Source organism: Salvelinus namaycush, chromosome 20 (genome assembly GCF_016432855.1).
Source record: "Salvelinus namaycush isolate Seneca chromosome 20, SaNama_1.0, whole genome shotgun sequence".
Taxonomy (NCBI): domain Eukaryota; kingdom Metazoa; phylum Chordata; class Actinopteri; order Salmoniformes; family Salmonidae; genus Salvelinus; species Salvelinus namaycush.
In genome coordinates, this window is record NC_052326.1 from 11738562 (window position 1) to 11758181 (window position 19620).

The 19620-nt window shown below is 44.0% G+C and overlaps 1 protein-coding gene across 1 annotated transcript; it reads left to right on the forward strand.

The window, feature by feature from the left end:
• Positions 1–117: 117 nt before the first annotated feature.
• LOC120065033 (suppressor of tumorigenicity 7 protein-like) lies at positions 118–17676 on the forward strand. Its single transcript, XM_039015685.1, has 15 exons — positions 118–331; positions 906–988; positions 1235–1394; positions 1642–1696; positions 1825–1940; positions 2133–2211; positions 2366–2454; positions 2568–2668; positions 3410–3524; positions 3795–3867; positions 4199–4301; positions 10624–10774; positions 10955–11047; positions 11288–11427; positions 15659–17676. Exons 1-15 carry the CDS (start codon positions 124–126, stop codon positions 15752–15754), a joined length of 1662 nt encoding a protein of 553 aa, XP_038871613.1. The 5' UTR covers positions 118–123; the 3' UTR covers positions 15755–17676.
• The last annotated feature ends 1944 nt before the right edge of the window (positions 17677–19620 follow it).

The following is a 19620-nucleotide window of genomic DNA, read 5'->3' on the forward strand; positions in this document are numbered from 1 at the left end:
CGTGCTTGGCTCTGCCCATCTCCTTGTTTGTTCTGGCCAGTATGATTAATTCGCCCCCATTGGAAACGACAGGCTCTGATCTTTCTTGGGTTACTTATAACAAATCTTTGGTGCCACTGGCACATGATTCCTCTGTTTACAGCACAGCCATCCGGTAAAAACATGGAGGACGCCACCAGCAGTAATCCTCAATCTATTGGATTTACAGAGAAATTAAAATCGTGGTTGTCCTGGTCATGGACATACATATGTGCAGTTTGGTTTGCCATGGTTTTAACTATGATCTATGTTCTGCGAAGCCCCTTGAAACTGCAGGATACTCTTACCTCAGGTGAGTTAGCTAGCTAAAGTAACATTAGCTGTAATGCAGAGCCATCAAAGAATGGGCAAGCTAGCTAGTTAGCTAATGTAGCCAGCCTGCTAGCTAACAAATATATATCGAGAGACAGTGGATGAAGTGAAAGTTTGACAGTTCCATAGCCAGCATCTCAGGTTGGTTTATTTATTAAATATTAGCTAGCTATTAGACACCTAACTAACGTTAGCTGTTATGCTTATGCATAACAACTAACCTGTTTGCTAGATCGCCAGTTTACATCATTCAAACTAGGAATGCATAGTGATTGCTAGAATTGCACGAGTTTCTTAGTCAGTGTGGCTATTCGCTAGAGACATAGCTAACTAGCTATATCTATCTTCATCTATGGGCATGGTACTTCAACATCGCTAGCTAGGTACACTGACCCAGCACAGGCTCTGTCTGTAGTGGGCTCTGCATTATCAGCCTCTAATTTACGTTCAGTGTTAAATCTGAATCCCAGTCTTATTATTCAGTCAGGCTTGTGCAGTGTCATTAATTTGTGTGTTATGCATTTGATCTAACATAGCGTTACCTGTTGTTTCAGCATCTGCGTTCTTGAATACACTGACCCCTAAATTCTATGTGGCACTCACTGGAACATCCTCTCTCATCTCTGGCCTAATCTTGGTGAGTTGTGAAGATCACAGGGTTATTCACTGCATGGGGTTGGTGAATATAGTTAGCCCTGATTGTAGATTGGACACTCCACATTTGCAAATGTGCATTTCAAATACCAACACCAAAGGTAACCTAGATGTGTTAGCTAGTGCACAATGATACGATTAAAATAAATGGCAATCAATTTAATTGTCAAGAAGATTTGTACACTGGTACATTGCTGTCTGTATGACTGTCCCAATCCCCTGCTTGCAGATATTTGAGTGGTGGTACTTCCGTAAGTATGGGACCTCGTTCATTGAGCAGGTGTCTGTTAGCCATCTGCGGCCTCTCCTAGGTGGGGTGGAGAGCAGCACGACCACTGGCCTGTTCTCCTCAGTCAACGGAGAGGCTGAGCCTAGACCCAGTGTCTCAGGTAAACATTTCACCAATAGTATGGTTCCCCAAACAGACCAAAGACCTGGGTCAAATGAATTAGTGCACAGCACACTGTAGCAAACCGCAACAAAACATTTTGCAATGGACAACAAAAATGAGCATTTCTGATTGGACAAGTTCAGGTACTCTCTCACTGTTTCAGTCCATTTTTCTTCCATTTGGTGACCAGTGAATATGACTCAGGTTTTCAAGGCCATCACTGTAATGATACTTGTCTTTTGCAGAGTGTAAAGTTTGGAGGAATCCTTTAAATCTATTCAGAGGAGCAGAATACAGCAGGTACGTACATCCCCACCACAGGATGTCACTCATCCTGAGTTTTAGCTACACTGGCCTTCTATCTAAAGGTAAATTGCTATTTGTAAATAATTTGCCCCTGACACTCTTTATTTTGTACCCCTCTAAAGGTACACATGGGTGACTGGAAAAGAGCCTTTGACCTACTACGATATGAACCTGTCTGCTCAAGACCACCAGACCTTCTTCACTGGCGACACTCAGCAACTCAAGCCTGAAGATACTGGTTTGAATCTAAGCTTTTCAACCGGTATATTATGATATAGTGAAAGCCAAAGTTTACATTTCTGGGAAGGAATAGAATCCTTCATTCTTTGTAAAAGACTGCTTTGGGCCTTATTGGCCTGCGGACAGTCTTCTGGATCCATGTCTAGGTAATACGTTCAGTATTTTGTTATATTTTTCTGTTCTCTTACAGTTATGCAGAAGGCCTGGAGGGAGAGAAATCCCCAAGCCCGGATCAGAGCAGCTTACCAGGCCATAGAGATGAACCACGAGTGAGTTCTACCACCATGACAGTTTCGGTTGCGGTTCGAAGACATTGCACGCTCATTTCGGGAAATCCAAAAGGAATAGTCTTATTCAGCCAAACAAAGTATGTGTATTCTATGAAGTAGAAAGCATAGCAAGTGTCTTCCTTGTGGTTTATAGGTGTGCTGCTGCCTATGTACTCCTGGCTGAGGAGGAAGCCACCACCATCACAGAGGCAGAGCGGCTGTTCAAACAAGCCCTGCGGAGCGGTAAGAGAGAACAGAGCGCACAGGACCAAATCACAAGCCTCAGACCTTTTGAAGTCATTAGTCAGGGATGGGACTTTTGTAATTAAATGCAATACATTTCCTCTCTTGCATAGCTGGCAAAGACATCAACTTGCTGGTATATATCAAACGCAGACTGGCCATGTGTGCACGCAAGCTGGGACGCATCAAGGAAGCAGTGAAAATGATGAGAGATGTGAGTGTTGCCATTTCCTTAACGAGGGGTGTTAAAATCAGGGCCTTGAGTTCTGCATTATGGCTGTTTTATGCAGGTAACCTAGCAGTTACAGCATTGAGCCAGTAACCGAAAGGTAGCTGGTTCAAATACTCAAGCCGACAAGGTGAAAAATCTGTCTGTGCCCTGGAGCAACCCTGTAAAAACAACATATTTCACCTATCCGGTGTATGTAAGATACATTTGTATTGATTGATGCCATTGATTGGCTAGAGGGAGAGTTCTCTTACCTGGGATGCATTCAGTTCGCTTCAACATTTACTACATTGCGTGACGGTTTGCATGCGTTCTTAAAGAGCCTTTGTGGTATGTTTGCTCCCGTTTGGTGGGTGTGGCGAGGTGTGGCCGGATCAATATGGGTGTGACCATCTGAAATCCCAAAACTCCTGCAGCACCCCATTCATAATCGCCCTCTGGGCCACCATAATCACAAAGCTTTTCAACTGGTCTTTCAGTACAGTACAGTACCATTTCCGTTGAATTCAACATTTTACACCGTTTTGTCATAATGAACGCAGCCCTGGTATCCCAGGTCTGAATTAGTCGCTGTTTAGAGGATAGAACAAACAGAAGTAATGTGGACCTGGACGCCCTGATGTTTAACTTCCTGTCTTTAGCCCTCTTCTATGCACCTTTTAATACTGGTTAGTCCTGACATGTTATGATTCCTTCTCTCACTTACTGTTCCTTACTTTTCCCCAGTTAATGAAAGAATTCCCACTGTTGGGAATGTTGAATATACATGAAAATCTCCTAGAGGCGTTACTGGAGCTGCAGGCTTACGCTGACGTACAAGCAGTCCTTGCCAAATATGACGGTAAGCTATATAGCATGTAGCAGATGCTTTTATCCAAGGCGACAGTAATGAGTGTGTACATTTTCATATTAGTGGGCCCAGCGTTAATCAAACCCATAATCCTGGCGTTGAAAGCCCCATGCTACCAACTGAACCACGTAGGACCACATGAGAAAAACAGGGTTCAAGCTAACAAACTACAATAACTTTGAACCAATCCTCTGTGTTCACGATTTCCAGACTCCTCGTTTGAGTTTAAAGTGAAATAACCGTCATGTGTTCTCGTTGTAGACATCAGCTTGCCAAAGTCAGCTACTATATGCTACACGTCTGCACTGCTGAAAGCACGGGCTGTATCGGAGAAGTAAGTGTCCCCTTGGGGGAAATTTTGATTTTAAAGATCCGTTAGTAACCATTATTGTACCATTTTTTATAAGACATACAAAAACAGTATATTGCATGATCTATACTTGACAAAGATGCATCTGTTTTTATAGGTCAGATAAGTAGCACAGGGGAATTCTGTCTACTAACAATCAATACTTTTTTTGTGGGATGTCCAACTCTTTTTGTGACTGAAGTACAGGAGACCCCCCCCCCCCCCCCCCCACACTTGAAGCTGTCTTCCTGACTTCTGTCTTAACACGGGTGTGTCTTTCTCTCTGTCTCTCTCTCTCTCTCTCCATCCGTCCCAGGTTTTCTCCTGAGGCAGCGTCCCGGCGGGGCCTGAGCACTGCGGAGATGAACGCTGTGGAGGCTATACACAGAGCTGTGGAGTTCAACCCACATGTGCCAAAGGTCAGTCGAGACCTTCAGCCACAGATCTAGGATAAGCTTACGCTATCCAAATCCTAACCTTAATCATTAATTGCAAGAAAGGTACATATCTAGAATCAGCTTAGCGTACCCTATCCAAGTCCTAACCTGAACAATTAGTGGGGGAAATGACAACTGATATGACTTTGTATGTTTTTTCCATTAGCTTTATTTGAGCAAATTCTGTCATATTTTACAACACAGGTGATGGCTATTTAGTTATTTTGCTGTACTCCATTCTCTTCTGGGGTGATGGCAGCAGAGAGCATCAACATCTCTATCAGAAGTGTGCTGACTTTAGTAATGACCTAGGATAGCCAGCAGGTGTCAGTATTGCACTGCATCGTAAATGTAGCTGCTGTCGTTAGGACTGGACCTGTGAGCCACTTCTACTCACTCTCTGTAGCACAGTAGAACATGGTGCCCTGCACTTAGTGGATTTTTCCAAAGGTGAAACTATTAACCTAATTATTATTCCATTAGCTATCTATCAGTTGACTATGAAGAGTTCCTGGTGAGATCTGGATCGTGTTCAGTAGGGCATACTGTAGCAAAGTATTTTGCAACAGAAAATACAAATCTGTATTTTTACTGCACAAGATCAGGTTGTACATCCCCCGTTTCAAAATATTTTCTACCTACTGAAAAAGAACCTGAGGTGTAACCTCGTTGATCATGGACATGACTGGGCTGGGCTCTGGTCTGGGTGACAACAAGGGGCCCTGATGTGTCCCCTGCAGTAGACAGACAGAAACAATTCCTGCACATCTCTTCCCACAGGGATTAGGCTTGGATGTCCTATAGTAAAACACACAATCCCCCCCACACACACACACACACACACACTCTCTCTCTCACACTCACTCACATACACACGCACGTACACAGAGGTCGCAGTCTCCCTACAGCAAATGTTTGTGTGTGTGTGTGTGTTGCGATGTGTGGCAGTCACAGGCAGCGAGGGGGAAACTCAGTGCTTTGATCCAGGCTTTGATGTGAGGGCCCTCATCCTGAGTGTCTCCCTGTCCCCCACCCCGCCCCAGGGGCATTGCTGCCCCCCTCTCTGCTCCCTTCTCAGCCCCCCTCTCAGCAACCCTTTGCCCCCTCTCATTCCCCTGCCACGGCACTGACAAACAGGGAGGGTCAGACTATAAAGTAGTGATCCCAGAGATATTGCACATCTACAGCACCTCTGCTTTCAACTGGTGATACCCTAGACCCTTCAAACTAAACTCTGGACCTTGAAGCCAGTTCCACTGCATTTTGTCATAGTTCCCTTCAAAACAGGGACTGATTTAGACCTGGGACACCAGGTGTGTGCAATGAATTATCAGGTAGAACCAAAAACCAGCAAGCTCCGGACCTTGTAGAGTTGAATACCCCTGCCCTAGACCGTTGAGCTAATAGACTAATATGTTCTCTCCGTCTGTCAATCTCTGTCCCATTGAAGAAGATCTCACGTCTCATAGTAGACAGACAGACAGGAGACACTCCAAACCTTTTAGAATTGTTTAAATCCATCAGATATCGACTGAATTATAGCACATAAAACATTTTACTGGCACTGACACATAATGAATGGAGTTCAGGGATTTTGGTGGGAATTCAGGTATAACATGTATTGTCATATGTCACTTATTTTCTTAGAATGCACTTATATATATATATATATATATATATATATATATATATATATATATATATATATATACATACACACAGTGCCTTCAGAAAGTACTCACACCCCTTGACTTTTTCTAGATTTTGTTGTGATTCAATTTAGATTTTGTGTCACTGGCCTACACCATAATGTCAAAGTGGAATGATGTTTTTAGACATTTTTACAAATTAATAAAAAATGAAAAGCTGAAATGTCATGAGTCAATTCAACACCTTTGTTATGGCAAGCCTAAATCAGTTCAGGAATAAAAATGTGCTTAACAAGTCACATAATAAGTTGCATGGATAGTGTTTTTAACATATCATTTTTGAATGATTACCTCATCTCTGTACCCCACACATATACAATTATCTGTAAGGTCCCTCAGTCAAGCAGTGAATTTCAAACACATAGACCAGGGAGGTTTTCACAAAGAAGGGCACCTAATGGTAGTTAGATGGGCTAGATGGGTAAGGGGGAAAAAAGAAGCAGGCATTGAATATCCCTTTGAGAATGGTGAAGTTATTAATTACACTTTGGATGGTGTATCAATACACCCAGTCCCTACAAACATACTGGTGTCCTTCCTTACTCAGTTGCCGGAGAGGAAAGAAACCGCTCATGGCCAGTTGTGATTTTAAACAGTTAGAGTTTTTAATGGTAGTGAAAAAACAGAGTATGGATCAACAACATTGTAGTTACTCAACAATACTAACATAAATGCCTGAGTGAAAAGAAGTCTGTACATATAAAAAATATTCCAAAACATGCATCCTGTTTGCAATAAGGCACTAAAATAAAATTGTAAAAAATGTGGCAAAGAAATTAACTTTGTTCTGAATACAAACCATTATGTTAGGGGAAAATCCAACACACCACATCACTGAGTACCACTTTTCATATATTCAAGCATGGTGGTGGCTGCATCATGTTATGGGTATGCTTGTCACCGGCAAAGAGTGGACTAGGGAGTTTTTCAGGATTAAAAGAAACAGAATAGAGCTAAGCTCAGGCAAAATCCTAGAGGAAAACCTGGTTGTCTGCTTTCTACCAGAGAAGTCAACATTCAGCAGGACAATAACATAAAACACAAGGCCAAATATACACTGGAGTTGCTTACCAAGACAACATTTAATGTTCCTGATTGGCCTAGTTACAGTTTGGACTTAAATCTGCTTGAAAATCTATGGCAAAGTTGAATCTAACGTATATTGGCTCAATCCTGTGAATACCTATATACATATCTGTATTTCATTTTCAATACAATTGCTAACATTTCTAAAAACATGTTTTCACTTTGTCATGCGGTATTGTGTGTACATGGATGAGAATTGTTTTTATTTCATCCATTTTGAGTTCAGGCTGTAACACAACAAAATGTGGAATAAGTCATGGGGTATGAATACTTTCTGATGATACTGTACATTTTCTAATGGTATCAGGTATTTTTTTCTTTGGTAAAATAAATCAAATGAGATGCCTTTAATTGGAAAAAACAACAGGCACTAGCAAGAGTATGAAACGTTCGCAGGAGTCAAATGAAAGCAATCAATCCAGCGAGATTGAAGTGACAAGTGGATTTTACACCCCTCAAACACAGGAAATAGATGGATGGAAAAGGCAGATCCTCAGGTGGGTGGCATGCGCCTTGCTACACGCAGACAGACATGACGACTGACTTAACGTGGCGACTTTTAAAGAGTTGTGTCTGTCGGATTGTCCTCAGGAGCGCGGGAGTGAAGCATGTTCTGTCGGCCTCACCCTGTCAAGTCAATTCATTGAGTCCACTAGAGGTTGGGTGCTTTGGTCTTCTTATAGTCAAAGCGTTTGAGATTATGCAGCGGGATTATTTCCTGGTCTAAATGATTTGTGTCAGACTTGTCTTTATTTATTTATTTATCAAGGTGAGTCCCATTGAGATCTTATGAAGATACGGTGTGTATCTCTTTCACAAGGGACCCCTGTCCTTGTCTGTCTAAATGGTCAGTGAGTGCACCTGTAGCCGTAGAGCCCGAGGCATGCCTGGCGTGGGCTGTTTTCTGCCCAGCAGCCAGTGTTCACACACAGATACCAGTTGTTCACTGGACTGGAGCGAGCTGCTCTGGCTCTGTTGTGGGTGGGCTTCCATTCCCAGCAGCTTCCCCGCATTCCCCTGCTTCAATCAACGAGCGAGACCCCCCGATTCCTCCCACCGGCCTCAGCAACGTGACCCCTCAGCAGTCAGTCAGTCCACCAGCCAGCCCCCACCAGGCAGCCTTGGAAGAGTGGTGTAATGAAGGCAAGATTTATGGGCATTCTGGGAGGTCAGGCGTGGGGAGTGTTAGGGCCAGCATCGCAGCAGGCCTGAGGGGATTATATATGGACATCACGCTACATCACATGAGCAGACTGCACTAAATGCTCCACACACCCAGCTGTTTCAGTGCTCAACCTCTTAACCGCTCTGCTCGCTACCCCTCTCCTCGCCACTTTTTTCTTGTCTGTCCCAATCAGTCTCGCTCTCTCTTCTCTCTCTCCCTCTCTCTCTCCAAGGAACAGTAGGAAGGTTGAGGAACCGGACAGAGGGAAGCCTGTATGGCTGGTCAAGTGTTAAGGACACCTGAATGTGTTTTATATTTAGCACACTCCTGCGGTTAACACTTCCTCGCGCATTTGGAGTGTGCTGCTTTGTGCCCGGTAGTCTATGTTGTGGCGATGGCCTCCTCAGCCTTGTTCAGAATTCAGGTGGATGGAGGCTTGACTTAGGTGGTAGTAGTAGGTGTGATCCAACACTTCACTGGAGGAGATGGACGGTAGTAAGAAGTGCCTTAGCACAGCTCTAGGGTCAGCTCACCTTCACCAGATCCTAACCTTAATCATTGGAAGGAGCAATACAAAACTGACCTTTTTAGATCACTTTCTCGGGTCAATATCATCCTCCTATTCCAGCATCCGTCCAGTTCAGTCCACCGCTACCTTCGGGTGACCTAACATGACAGACGGCCTCAGAGGTCACCTATCCTTCAACAGCACCGTGAGCCAATGAGACGACGGCTAGATGTCGTCGACTTGTTCCATTGTGCTAAATGCCAAAGATTAAAATCTGAGGGAGGCTTATGAGTTATGCTCCGGCTTATGAGTGTTCCAAGATAAAAGAGGAACGTCGATGAAACTCAATCCCTTCATCAAAGAGGCGACTGGTGAAGGGGGGGGGGGGGGGGGGGGTACGGAGGAGGGAGGCAGCGCAGAGGGCCGAGGTGTTACCCACCCTTATGCCAGGGCATGCCAGGAAGGACAGCTGCCCGTCAAATGCTTTGGTAACCATCACCTCTACCCTTATTAAACACACTGGTATACCTGGTTAAAAGTGCTGCTCCTAACAGAATTAAGTATGCTCAGCATCTATATAGCAGGCCTCTCCAACCCTGTTCCTGGAGAGCTACCGTGTAGGTTTTCACTCCAACCCTAATCTAGCACACCTGATTTTAATAATTAGCTGGTTGAAAAGCTGAATCAGGTTAGTGACAACTGGGGTTGGAGCGTAAACCTACAGGAGGGTAGCTCTCCAGGAACAGGGTGGGAGAGCCCTGATCTATACAGTAAGCCTAAGTGCTGACTGGCGTAAAAGTCTCAAATTTGGCGAGGACATGAAAGTCGCGCACGCCATTGAACGACTGCAGCTCAAATAAATCACTGCAACGAGGGGTGGAGTGCGCTGAAAACGTCTTTAAAATGTGCTCGACACTCGTTCTCAAAAACGTGAAACTCAGTTATCCAAGCATAACCAATCAGCATCATATTCATGCAGACACACTGTAGCCAGCCAGCTAACACACCAGCTAACTGTCCCTGAGGGAAGAGGAGAGCAGTGCAGAGGGCTGGTCTGCCCCTCGGGCCCTGGGTGCAGCCTCCTGGGCAAGCAGGGCGGCTCTGGGCTACTTTGCACTGGGCTGGCTGGCTGGCTGGCTGAGCCTGTGACCATGGGGGGGGATTAAACAGGATTAGCTTTAGGGTAACCTTCCCAAAGTGTCAGTCTAAGACCCGTAGTCCTGTGAAGCAGGCTGCCTGGGAATCCAGAAGGCCCAACCCCAACGGTCCCTGCTGGCCCCACAGCCCAGGGGACCAGTTCAGAGGGGATTAACGCCACTGCCACGCCGCCACACACACACACACACAGTCCAGACACGGAGGAAAGTCGGCAGCACCACACAGCATAGTACTGCCTCGGTGGGAGGAAGGGGAGTTTACACTCTGAATCTAACAGTAACAGAGCAGAGAGAGGCTTTAGATTTTCCCCACTTGAACAATTGCAAAACAAGGGCTCTCAACAAATACCTCACGAGGAAAAGTATATTTCAGTCTATCGGTCAGATAGCCTTAGCCTAGGGAATTATTGCTCAACAGGATATGGATGAGGTGCTGACTAATTCCCATTCAAATAAATGAACTACACTGCCCTTGTCTTCCTTGCACTCACATTCACACTTCTCTCTTCTGAACAGCACAAATGTTGCAGATAGCAACTGTTATTTCGAAATGCGGTTGTTTACCTAGCGCTGGTTGTAAGCCACCCTGGATAAGAGCGTCTGCTGTTTAACTATGTCACCGCCTTTGCCTGTAATGTACTGTAACGGCGTTATCTCCTGTCTGCCTCTCTGTCTGTAGTATTTATTAGAGATGAAGAGTCTGATCCTGCCTCCAGAACACATCCTGAAGAGGGGGGACAGCGAGGCGGTGGCCTATGCCTTCTTTCACCTGCAGCACTGGAAGAGGGCCGAGGGAGCCTTAAACCTGCTGCACTGCACCTGGGAAGGCAGTACGTACTGGGACATTGATTGATTGTTTGATTAATTAGTAGGTTGATTAATTCATTAATTGCATTTCTGGCAGTACTCGCATAAAAAAAGAATTGACATTTAAAATCTATGCATGTACATCTTTTGAATCTATTCTCATGCTTGATGTGTTTTTCTGCGTTTCTCTCCTGCCCTTGAAGCTTTTCGGATAATTCCCTACCCTCTAGAGAAGGGTCACCTGTTTTACCCCTACCCTGGGTGCACAGAAACAGCAGATCGGGAACTGCTGCCCTGTAAGTAGTAGGACAAGTCATTACTATACAGTATACTCAATGCAATGGTCAATTCTCTCTCTACTGCATTGTCGGAACTAGAAGCACAAGCATTTCGCTACACTCGCATTAACATCTGCTAACCATGTGTATGTGACAAATAAAATTTGATTTGATATGAATTCTGATGATAATATGTGCCTCTATCTCTCTCTTCTCCTCTCTCTGCCCCCCCCCCCCCTCTCTCATTCTCTTCTGCAGCCTTCCACGAGGTGTCTGTGTACCCAAAGAAAGAGCTTCCCTTCTTCATCCTCTTCACAGCGGGCCTTTGTTCGTTCACCGCCATGCTGGCCATGCTCACACACCAGTTTCCTGAGCTCATGGGCGTCTTTGCCAAAGCAGTAAGTCGTGCAATTGTCTTCCACTGATCGTTTTGGTTGTTGGGGGGTAATATTTACTATGGACCGCTTCACATGGCTTTTCATGTTACATTCACTGAATGAATACTTGATGGTCATTTGGGCTAGCAAAAAACAAGGTTGTCAATATAGAAATGGAATCTGGATGTGGTATTTCTCTGCTTTGTGATCAACTTTCTCAGGAGTTGCAGAGGTGTGGCATTGACATATCCTAGTATAGAAAATACCATGAACCTAGAGTGATTTGCTGATATCGAACTGGATCTGTTTTAAATTTAGAAGCGTTTTAACGGGAACAATTAAATGATTAAGACATGTTGTATGCGTGTTATTATTCTCATGTACTCTGACCCAGTTGACCTCTTGTGTAGTCGCTGCCTCTCATCTCTGTCGACAACGAGGCTCATGGGATGCCTGGGTCTGATTTGTAAGAGGCTCCTGTGTCTTTCACTGCACGGCGCTAGAGCAATACAGCCAGAATCTCTTAGGATTTAATATTGTATTATTTAATAGAGTTGTTTTTATCTCCAAGGTGTGAGAATGAAATATAGCTTAACCATATCCTGTTGTCTAAGTAGATTCCCAGAGTACTGTACTGTATGACTTGGCGCAAAAGCAGCATCTCCAACTAAGCCTTGTCCCAGCCAGGTAGTTAGTAGTTCACTCATGTATTGGATAGCAGGACTTGAAGATCATCCACCGAGCAACAGCTAAGAGGGCCACTCTAGTGATTAGTTCAGACTAGATAAGTGACGTGGGCATTTCTCAACCAGAGCAGGCTAGTCTTGCGTTGTCACACTTCCCCAGTTCCAAGTCTCTTGAGAAAGCCGGAAATGTAGGTTGAGAACAAGCGAACAACACCTTCGCTCAGCAGCACTGTACTTGGCTACTATAGGAGACCTGAAGAGGAAGCTTGCTTTGATGATGCTGGTTTTCCACAGAGCCGCACCCTGTCAGGAGGGTCTCCAGGGAATGCGGAGGTTAAGGTTTAGGATGATAGAGTGTGCCTGTCACTACCAGAACAGGTTAACACCTCCACTCAGTCCTTCTCAAAGGGCTGTTTTCCAGCCCGGGCTCAGTTGCCTAATGCACCGTGCCTGTTAAACATCAAAAGTAAAGAACTGCAGTCCAATTGCCCCCATAGCCCATTTCACAGAGCCCCTTTTCCCGCACATTATGGGAATATATGGGGGCCGAAAGAGCGTAAGCCAGCAGCTGATAACACAATTCGACATAGGCTTACAGAATGCGCATTAGTTCCAGGGTTTAAGCATTGGGTTTGATGTATGTGATTTAGTCCCTTGTTTATTTATAAGACAGTGTGGCAGACTGTCAGTGTTTCTGTTTTTAGCTTGTTTGGCTAGGCCCTCTCTCACGCTAATCCTCTGTTTACGGTGGCCCTGTTTATTAGCTCTCACTTTACACAGCAGAGCAGGGCCATTAGCCTGGGCAAAAACAAGTCCGCAGAGACCGCCTCGCACTCACACTTTTGTTATGGGAAAGACTGCCTCTAGATAACACTTTTACAGCGCAGTGGAGAGCCTGGTTTGTGTAAGGGACAGATAGAGGCACTACATGAAAGCCTCGGAGGCTGGAGGGAGGGGAACTGCCCAGGCCCACACTGTTCTCTGAGGAAAAACAGAGATTTCTGCTGAAGAGGATAAAAATCCCCGGCCTGAAACAGGACAGTGGGGTGAACCCCCCCCCCACGCTTCCTCTTATCTACTCCTAGCCCCACTACATGGCAGCCATGTCTGTCCTCAACCAGCTTTTATTAGGTTACCTATTCTATGGCTCATTGGTGGCAGTTGGTCAGTAGGCCTAACCTAATTCAAAGTGTGCTTTGTAACTCACTCCATCTTATGGAGGATGGATGTTGTTTTCAAAGTCTTCAGAAGTAGGTGACCGAGTGGTATGACGAGAGAGAGTTTATTTTTATATACACTGCATGGCCAGAAGGATGTGAACACCTGCTCGTCAAACATCTCATTCCAAAATCATGGGCATTAATATGGAGTTGGTCAGGGCTCTGTGCAGGCCAGTCATGTTATTCCACAGGGATCTCAACAAACCATTTCTGTATGGACCTCCCTTTATGCACCGGGGCATTGTCACGCTGAAACAGGAAAGGGCCTTCCCCAAACTGTTGCCACAAAGTTGGAATGTCATTGTATGCTGTAGCATTAAGGGGCCTAGCCCGAACCATGAAAAACAGCCCCAGACCATTATTCCTCCTCCACCAAACTTTACAGTTGGCACTATGCATTGGGGCAGGTAGCGTTCTCCTGGCATCCGTCAAACCCAGATTTGTCCGTCGGACTGCAAGATGGTGAAGTGTGATTCATCACTCCAGAGAACGCGTATCCACTGCTCCAGAGTCCAATGGCGACGAACTTTACACCACTCCAGCCAACGCTTGGCATTGCACGTGGTGATCTTAGGCTTGTGTGCGGCTGCTCGGCCACGGAAACCCATTTCATGATGTTCCTGACAACAGTTCTTGTGCTGAAGTTGGTTCCAGAGACCGTTTGGAACTCGGTAGTGAGTGTTGCAACCAAGGACAGGCGATTTCTACGCGCTACACGCTTCAGCACTCGACGGTCCCGTTCTGTGAGCTTGTGTGGTCTACCACTTTGCGGCTGAACCGTTGTTGCTCCTATACATTTCCACTTCACAATAACAGCACTAACAGGACAGAAATGTGATGAACTGACTTGTTGGAAAGGTGGCATCCTATGGCGGTACCACGTTGAACGTCACTGAGCTCTTCAGTAAGGCCATGCTACTGCCAATGTTTGTCTATGGAGATTACATGGCTGTGTGCTCAATTGTATACACCTGTCAGCAACTGGTGTGGCTGAAACAGCCAGATCCACTAATTTGAAGGCGTATCCACATACTTTTGTATATATAGTGTATCTTATTTGACTGGGTGTTTTTAAACACTGACACATCTGACTCATGGTCACTGCACACTGTTTGGTCTGGGTGGACGTGTCTGGAGACTTGTGATTATTGAAATGTTTACCTCAAGGCTTGTTTTTCTAAACACAAGCAAATAGTTGGACAAAATACCTTTCAACAAAATAATGTGTGAAGACCACACTCAATAACCTTCCACTTTTGCAGACCTGAATTTGGAAAAACCTCGATCAATTGGGCTAATATCTTAACGTGAAGTATGTTTTCAAAATATTTTTCTAGTCCTGTTGTTGTACTAGGCATGAAGACTAGCCTATGTCTATCACGTTGGGCAGTGGCATCGCCGTCGGTTGAGGCTAAATGCATTGGGGGAGAGAGACCCATGGCATTGTATGCTTAAGCTTTGGCTGTGGTTCCAGATACTAGAGCAATGCTGTGGCCTTGCTTCCCCTATCCTGTCACAGCCATCTGTTCACCTCGCAAACGTATTGCTTTATAAACACATGAAAGTGTTGTTTATGGTGGATTTAACTATTGGGGTTGAAACATTTTTCAGATATGCGATCGTGGGCCAAGTTCAATTGGTTAAGCTGGAGATAGAGGCCTGGACAAGGGTTATGGGTCTCCTCTCTCCTTGCTTATTTGTTTTGGGAGAGCGTTTTATAGAATTAGACCTCGGATCCCTAGGGTGTAGTAGTGATGCAAGCTCTGGTATTCAACCCTAGATGAAGGGTACATTCTAACATGCCCCGTCAATACAACTCGCCAGGCCAATGCTTGTCATCTCAATTTGATTTCACCATACTCTCTCTTTTTTTCCACAGCAGTCTGTGTAGTTTGTTGAATAGCAGTTGTCAAAATTCAAAATAAAGTGTGTTCATTTCCGTTCATCAGTTATATCGTGTTGGGGTAGCCACCCCCAGTAGGTCAATGCCACGTCATAGCATTGTAAGAAATATAGTTATAGCACATGTGCAATTGTGTTATTGTTGTGCCTGAGCTTGTAAAGATATACATGTACAAAGATAGATAGAGCTGTGTGGTATGATTTGGGATGGTGTAGGCCCCTCAAACTGAACTCTAGACCTCAAAGCCAGTTCCACTGCATTTTTTTGCATTGTCCCCCTCTAATCAGGGACTGGTTTTAGACCTGGGACACCAGGTGTGTGCAATTAATGATCAGGTAGTACAGAAAACCAGCCGTCTCCGGACCTCGTAGGGTTGGAGTTGAGTACCCCTTGTGTAGGCTATTGAAAGCAGTGTATTGAAATATCTTTGTTTCGTTCCTCAGTTCTTCAGCACCCTATTTGCACCCCTGGGTTTCTTCGCTGACAAGATGGAGAGCTTCATGCCGTCCAGTTTTTGGCATCAGCTGACTCGAATCTGACCCCATCACACACACACACACACACGCACGCACCACATACACAAACACACTCCTCAGACACCAACACTCCAAAACTATAGACAGAAATGTTTGCTCTCCTGTCTTCAGCATTTACACACACTTTGGTAATGATTCTGTTGGCCAAGTCTTGTATCATGAGACAGATATTTTTTAAAGTAAACGTTTACCAGATATTCGCACAGTCATTCATTTATTATTATTATTATTATTATATGAACTTGACGTTACGTTGAGTAACACAGAATGGTAAATTGAGAGTATTTCAACCCACAGTTTACTCCAGAGTCTGACCTCGAAATTGGGCCATTCTCTCATAGATGAAGTGCCGAAACAGTAAATGAAACAATAAATGAATGATTCTAAATGAGCACACACTTCTTTTTCTTTTGGAGTGCAGTGATGGTTCACGTTTCATCATTCTGAAAGCTTAACACTACAGTTCCTACTCTGTTCTATTTGCTGTCGATAATATCTGGCCAAATGTATTGCCTGTGTTAGCTGGTGCAACAGGAGCGAGATAGAGGTAAAGGCCTGTTTTCCAGGATCACAGTTATGCACAGACAAATTTCTGTTCACTAGAACAAAGTATGTGTATCAAAGGAGTACATGCCAGTTCAGATAGGTAAAAAAAAAAATGTGCATAACCTTTATGGTACATTGTCTTCCTATGGGGTGGAGTTTGTGAGACCGTCTAAAAATAAATCCTTGATTTACTGCCTCACCCTGTCTGTAGTGTATACAACGCCTGCAACGTTTTGCCAGTTGTTGCTACGGCATGCCACCTCAGTATTATATCACTCTAGCCCCTCAGACGTAGCATGAAAATGTAAATGGGATATTGACTGGTCATGGCATCACTCACAGCCAATTACATAACGGAAAGCTGCATTTCTAGTTTCTCCTCTATGAGTTGGAGGCAACTCGTATTGCTCAGGTGTTATGGGCAGTGTTTAACTTGGGCAGGAGCTCACCGGAGTTGGGTACCGGCACCGGCATGTTCTACTGCTTGAGCTCCTGTTCCTCTTGTAAAATATTAGCTCAAAAGTATTGTGGAGCTCCTGCACCAAAATATAAACAGTACCGGCACCCAAAATGAGTACCGGCACCTATTTCAGTCCAAGTCAAGCACTGGTTATGGGGCAATAGCAATCACAACAGGACACTATTTGTTTGAAGTACTGTATGATCTCACTTTATCCTCATCAGCAAATACTCTGAACCATGATCTAAGACTAGTCAATAGCCAATATTTTGTGGCAGGACTTGAATAGCATGAAGTGCCTCACTGGCTCAACAGACAGATTGGAAATAATCGGCTTGATGAAATTGAAAGACATTGCCCACGATACTGCCAGATATTTATTTATTGTGTTGATGAACCAACGTTGCGGGCATACAGTGCCTTATTCACCGTAGAAGACCAGTGGTTTCAGAACATGCTCATTCATTTGCTAATTCCTTCAACTGTATTATATGTTTGAGTATACATGAACCCAATTATGAGTCAAGACAGCAGTGAGAGCTGACCGTTTATTGGTTGCTGGTGGTGCATTGGCATCACGGTCAATTATCACACATTGCTTGAACAGCACTAATAATTGGTTTGCTTACATTCAACTTGTGTCAAAGCCATCAGCCTTCCTGTCTGGCTATACTGTGCACTATCTGGGTGTACTTACTGTCCACTATTTTAATTCCATACTCTTGGGTTATATTTGAGTAACATGATGAAATGCTGAAGACAGAAGTCATAATATTTGACCTAACTACCATATGATGAGTTGGATAGCTCACAATAAATTGGTTATTGAATGTAATTTGAATGTGTTTGTGTTTGAATTTTTGTTGTACATTGTGAACAAATAAATGAATAATAATAATAAAAACGATTCAAGATGGAATTTGTTTTTATGATTATGTCTTGGGAATTTGGTCCTAGGAGGCTCTATGGTTTACCTAGACAGAGAACATACATGTTAAACAAGTCCAGACTACCTGGGTCTTTCTATAACGGGGCCAATGTGTGGCATCAAGGTCCCATTTTCTGAAAGGTTTGATATACATTTAAATGTGATATTCTTGCAGCTTCTCTTGTGTAGTTACAGGAGTACGAGTCTAGATAGACACAATGAGATCGTGACTCCTAGCAACAACAAAGCATCTACATGTCGTGCAAAATGTCATATGAAACATGGACACTGCATATTTCTTTGTCATGCCTAGTAGCTAGGTCTGTTTGTGCTTTAGACAACTTTTATAGCCATGCTAAACCTTCCAGGAGAATAAAAAGGATAAACAGCTTTTCTATAGTTTTTAATAGTTGATGTATTATATTATTGAATTAAATTATTATAATGGGTTCTGTCAACATAATCATTGACAATAATAATAATAACCAATGATAAAATCATTATAATCACAACTCTTCAAGCTGAGTGTGTGTTTGTTAAAACTAGACATCGCATTCTTAGACATCACCCTAGACCCACTCCAATAAGCATACCACCCCAACAGATCTACAGATGGCGCAATCTCAATTACACTCCACACTGTCCTTTCCTACCTGGATAAAAGGAATACCAACACCACCATTCAAAAGTTTGGGGTCACTTAGAAATGTCCTTGTTTTTTGTCCCTTTAAAATACAGTGTAGACAATGTTGTAAATGACTATTGTAGCTGGAAACGGATGATTTTGAATGGAATATCTACATAGGCATACAGAGGCCCATTATCAACAACCATCACTCCTGTGTTCCAATGGCACGTTGTGTTAGCTAATCCAAGTTTATCCGAGAAGGCCAACATCCCGGAGTCGCCTCTTCACTATTGACGTTGAGACTGGTGTTTTGCGGGTACTATTTAATGAAGCTGCCAGTTTAGAACTTGTGAGGCATCTCTTTCTCAAACTCGACACTCTAATGTACTTGTCCTCTTGCTCAGTTGTGCACCGGGGCCACCCACTCCTCTTTCTCTTCTGGTTAGAGCCAGTTTGTGCTGTTCTGTGAAGGGAGCAGTACACAGCGTTGTACGAGATCTTCAGTTTCTTGGCAATTTCTCGCATGGAATAGCCTTCATTTTACAGAATAAGAATAGACTGACAAGTTTCAGAAGAAAGGTCTTTGTTTCTGGCCATTTTGAGCCTGTAATCGAACACACAAATGCTGACGCTCCAGATACTCAACTAGTATAAAGAAGGCCAGTTTAATTGCTTCTTTAATCAGAACAACAGTTTTCAGCTGTGCTAACATAATTGCAAAAGGAATTTCTAATGATCAATTAGCCTTTTAAAAATGATAAACTTGGATTAGCTAACACAATGTGTTATTGGAACACAGGTTGCTGATAATGTGCCTCTGTACGCCTATGTAAAGTAGTTATTCCATAAAAAATCTGCCGTTTCCAGCTACAATAGTCCTTTACAACATTAACAATGTCTACACTGTATTTCTGATCAATTTGATGTTATTTTAATGGACAAAAAATGTGCTTTTCTTTCAAAAACAAGGACATTTCTAAGTGACCCCAAACTTTTGAACGGTAGTGTATGTGAGAATGCTGTTCATTGACTACAGCTCAGCGTTCAGCACCATAGTGCCTTCCAAGCTCATCACTAAGCTAATGTCCCTGGGACTGAACACCTACCTCTGCAACTGGATCCTGGACTTCCTGACTGAACGCCCCAGGTGGTGAGCGTAGGCAACACATCTGCCACGCTGATCCTCAACATGGGGGCCCCTCAGGGGTGCATGCTTAGTCCCACTGTACGCTATGTTTACCCACTGCATGGCCAAACATGACTCCAACACCATCATTAAGTTTGCTGACAACACAGCGGTGGTAGAC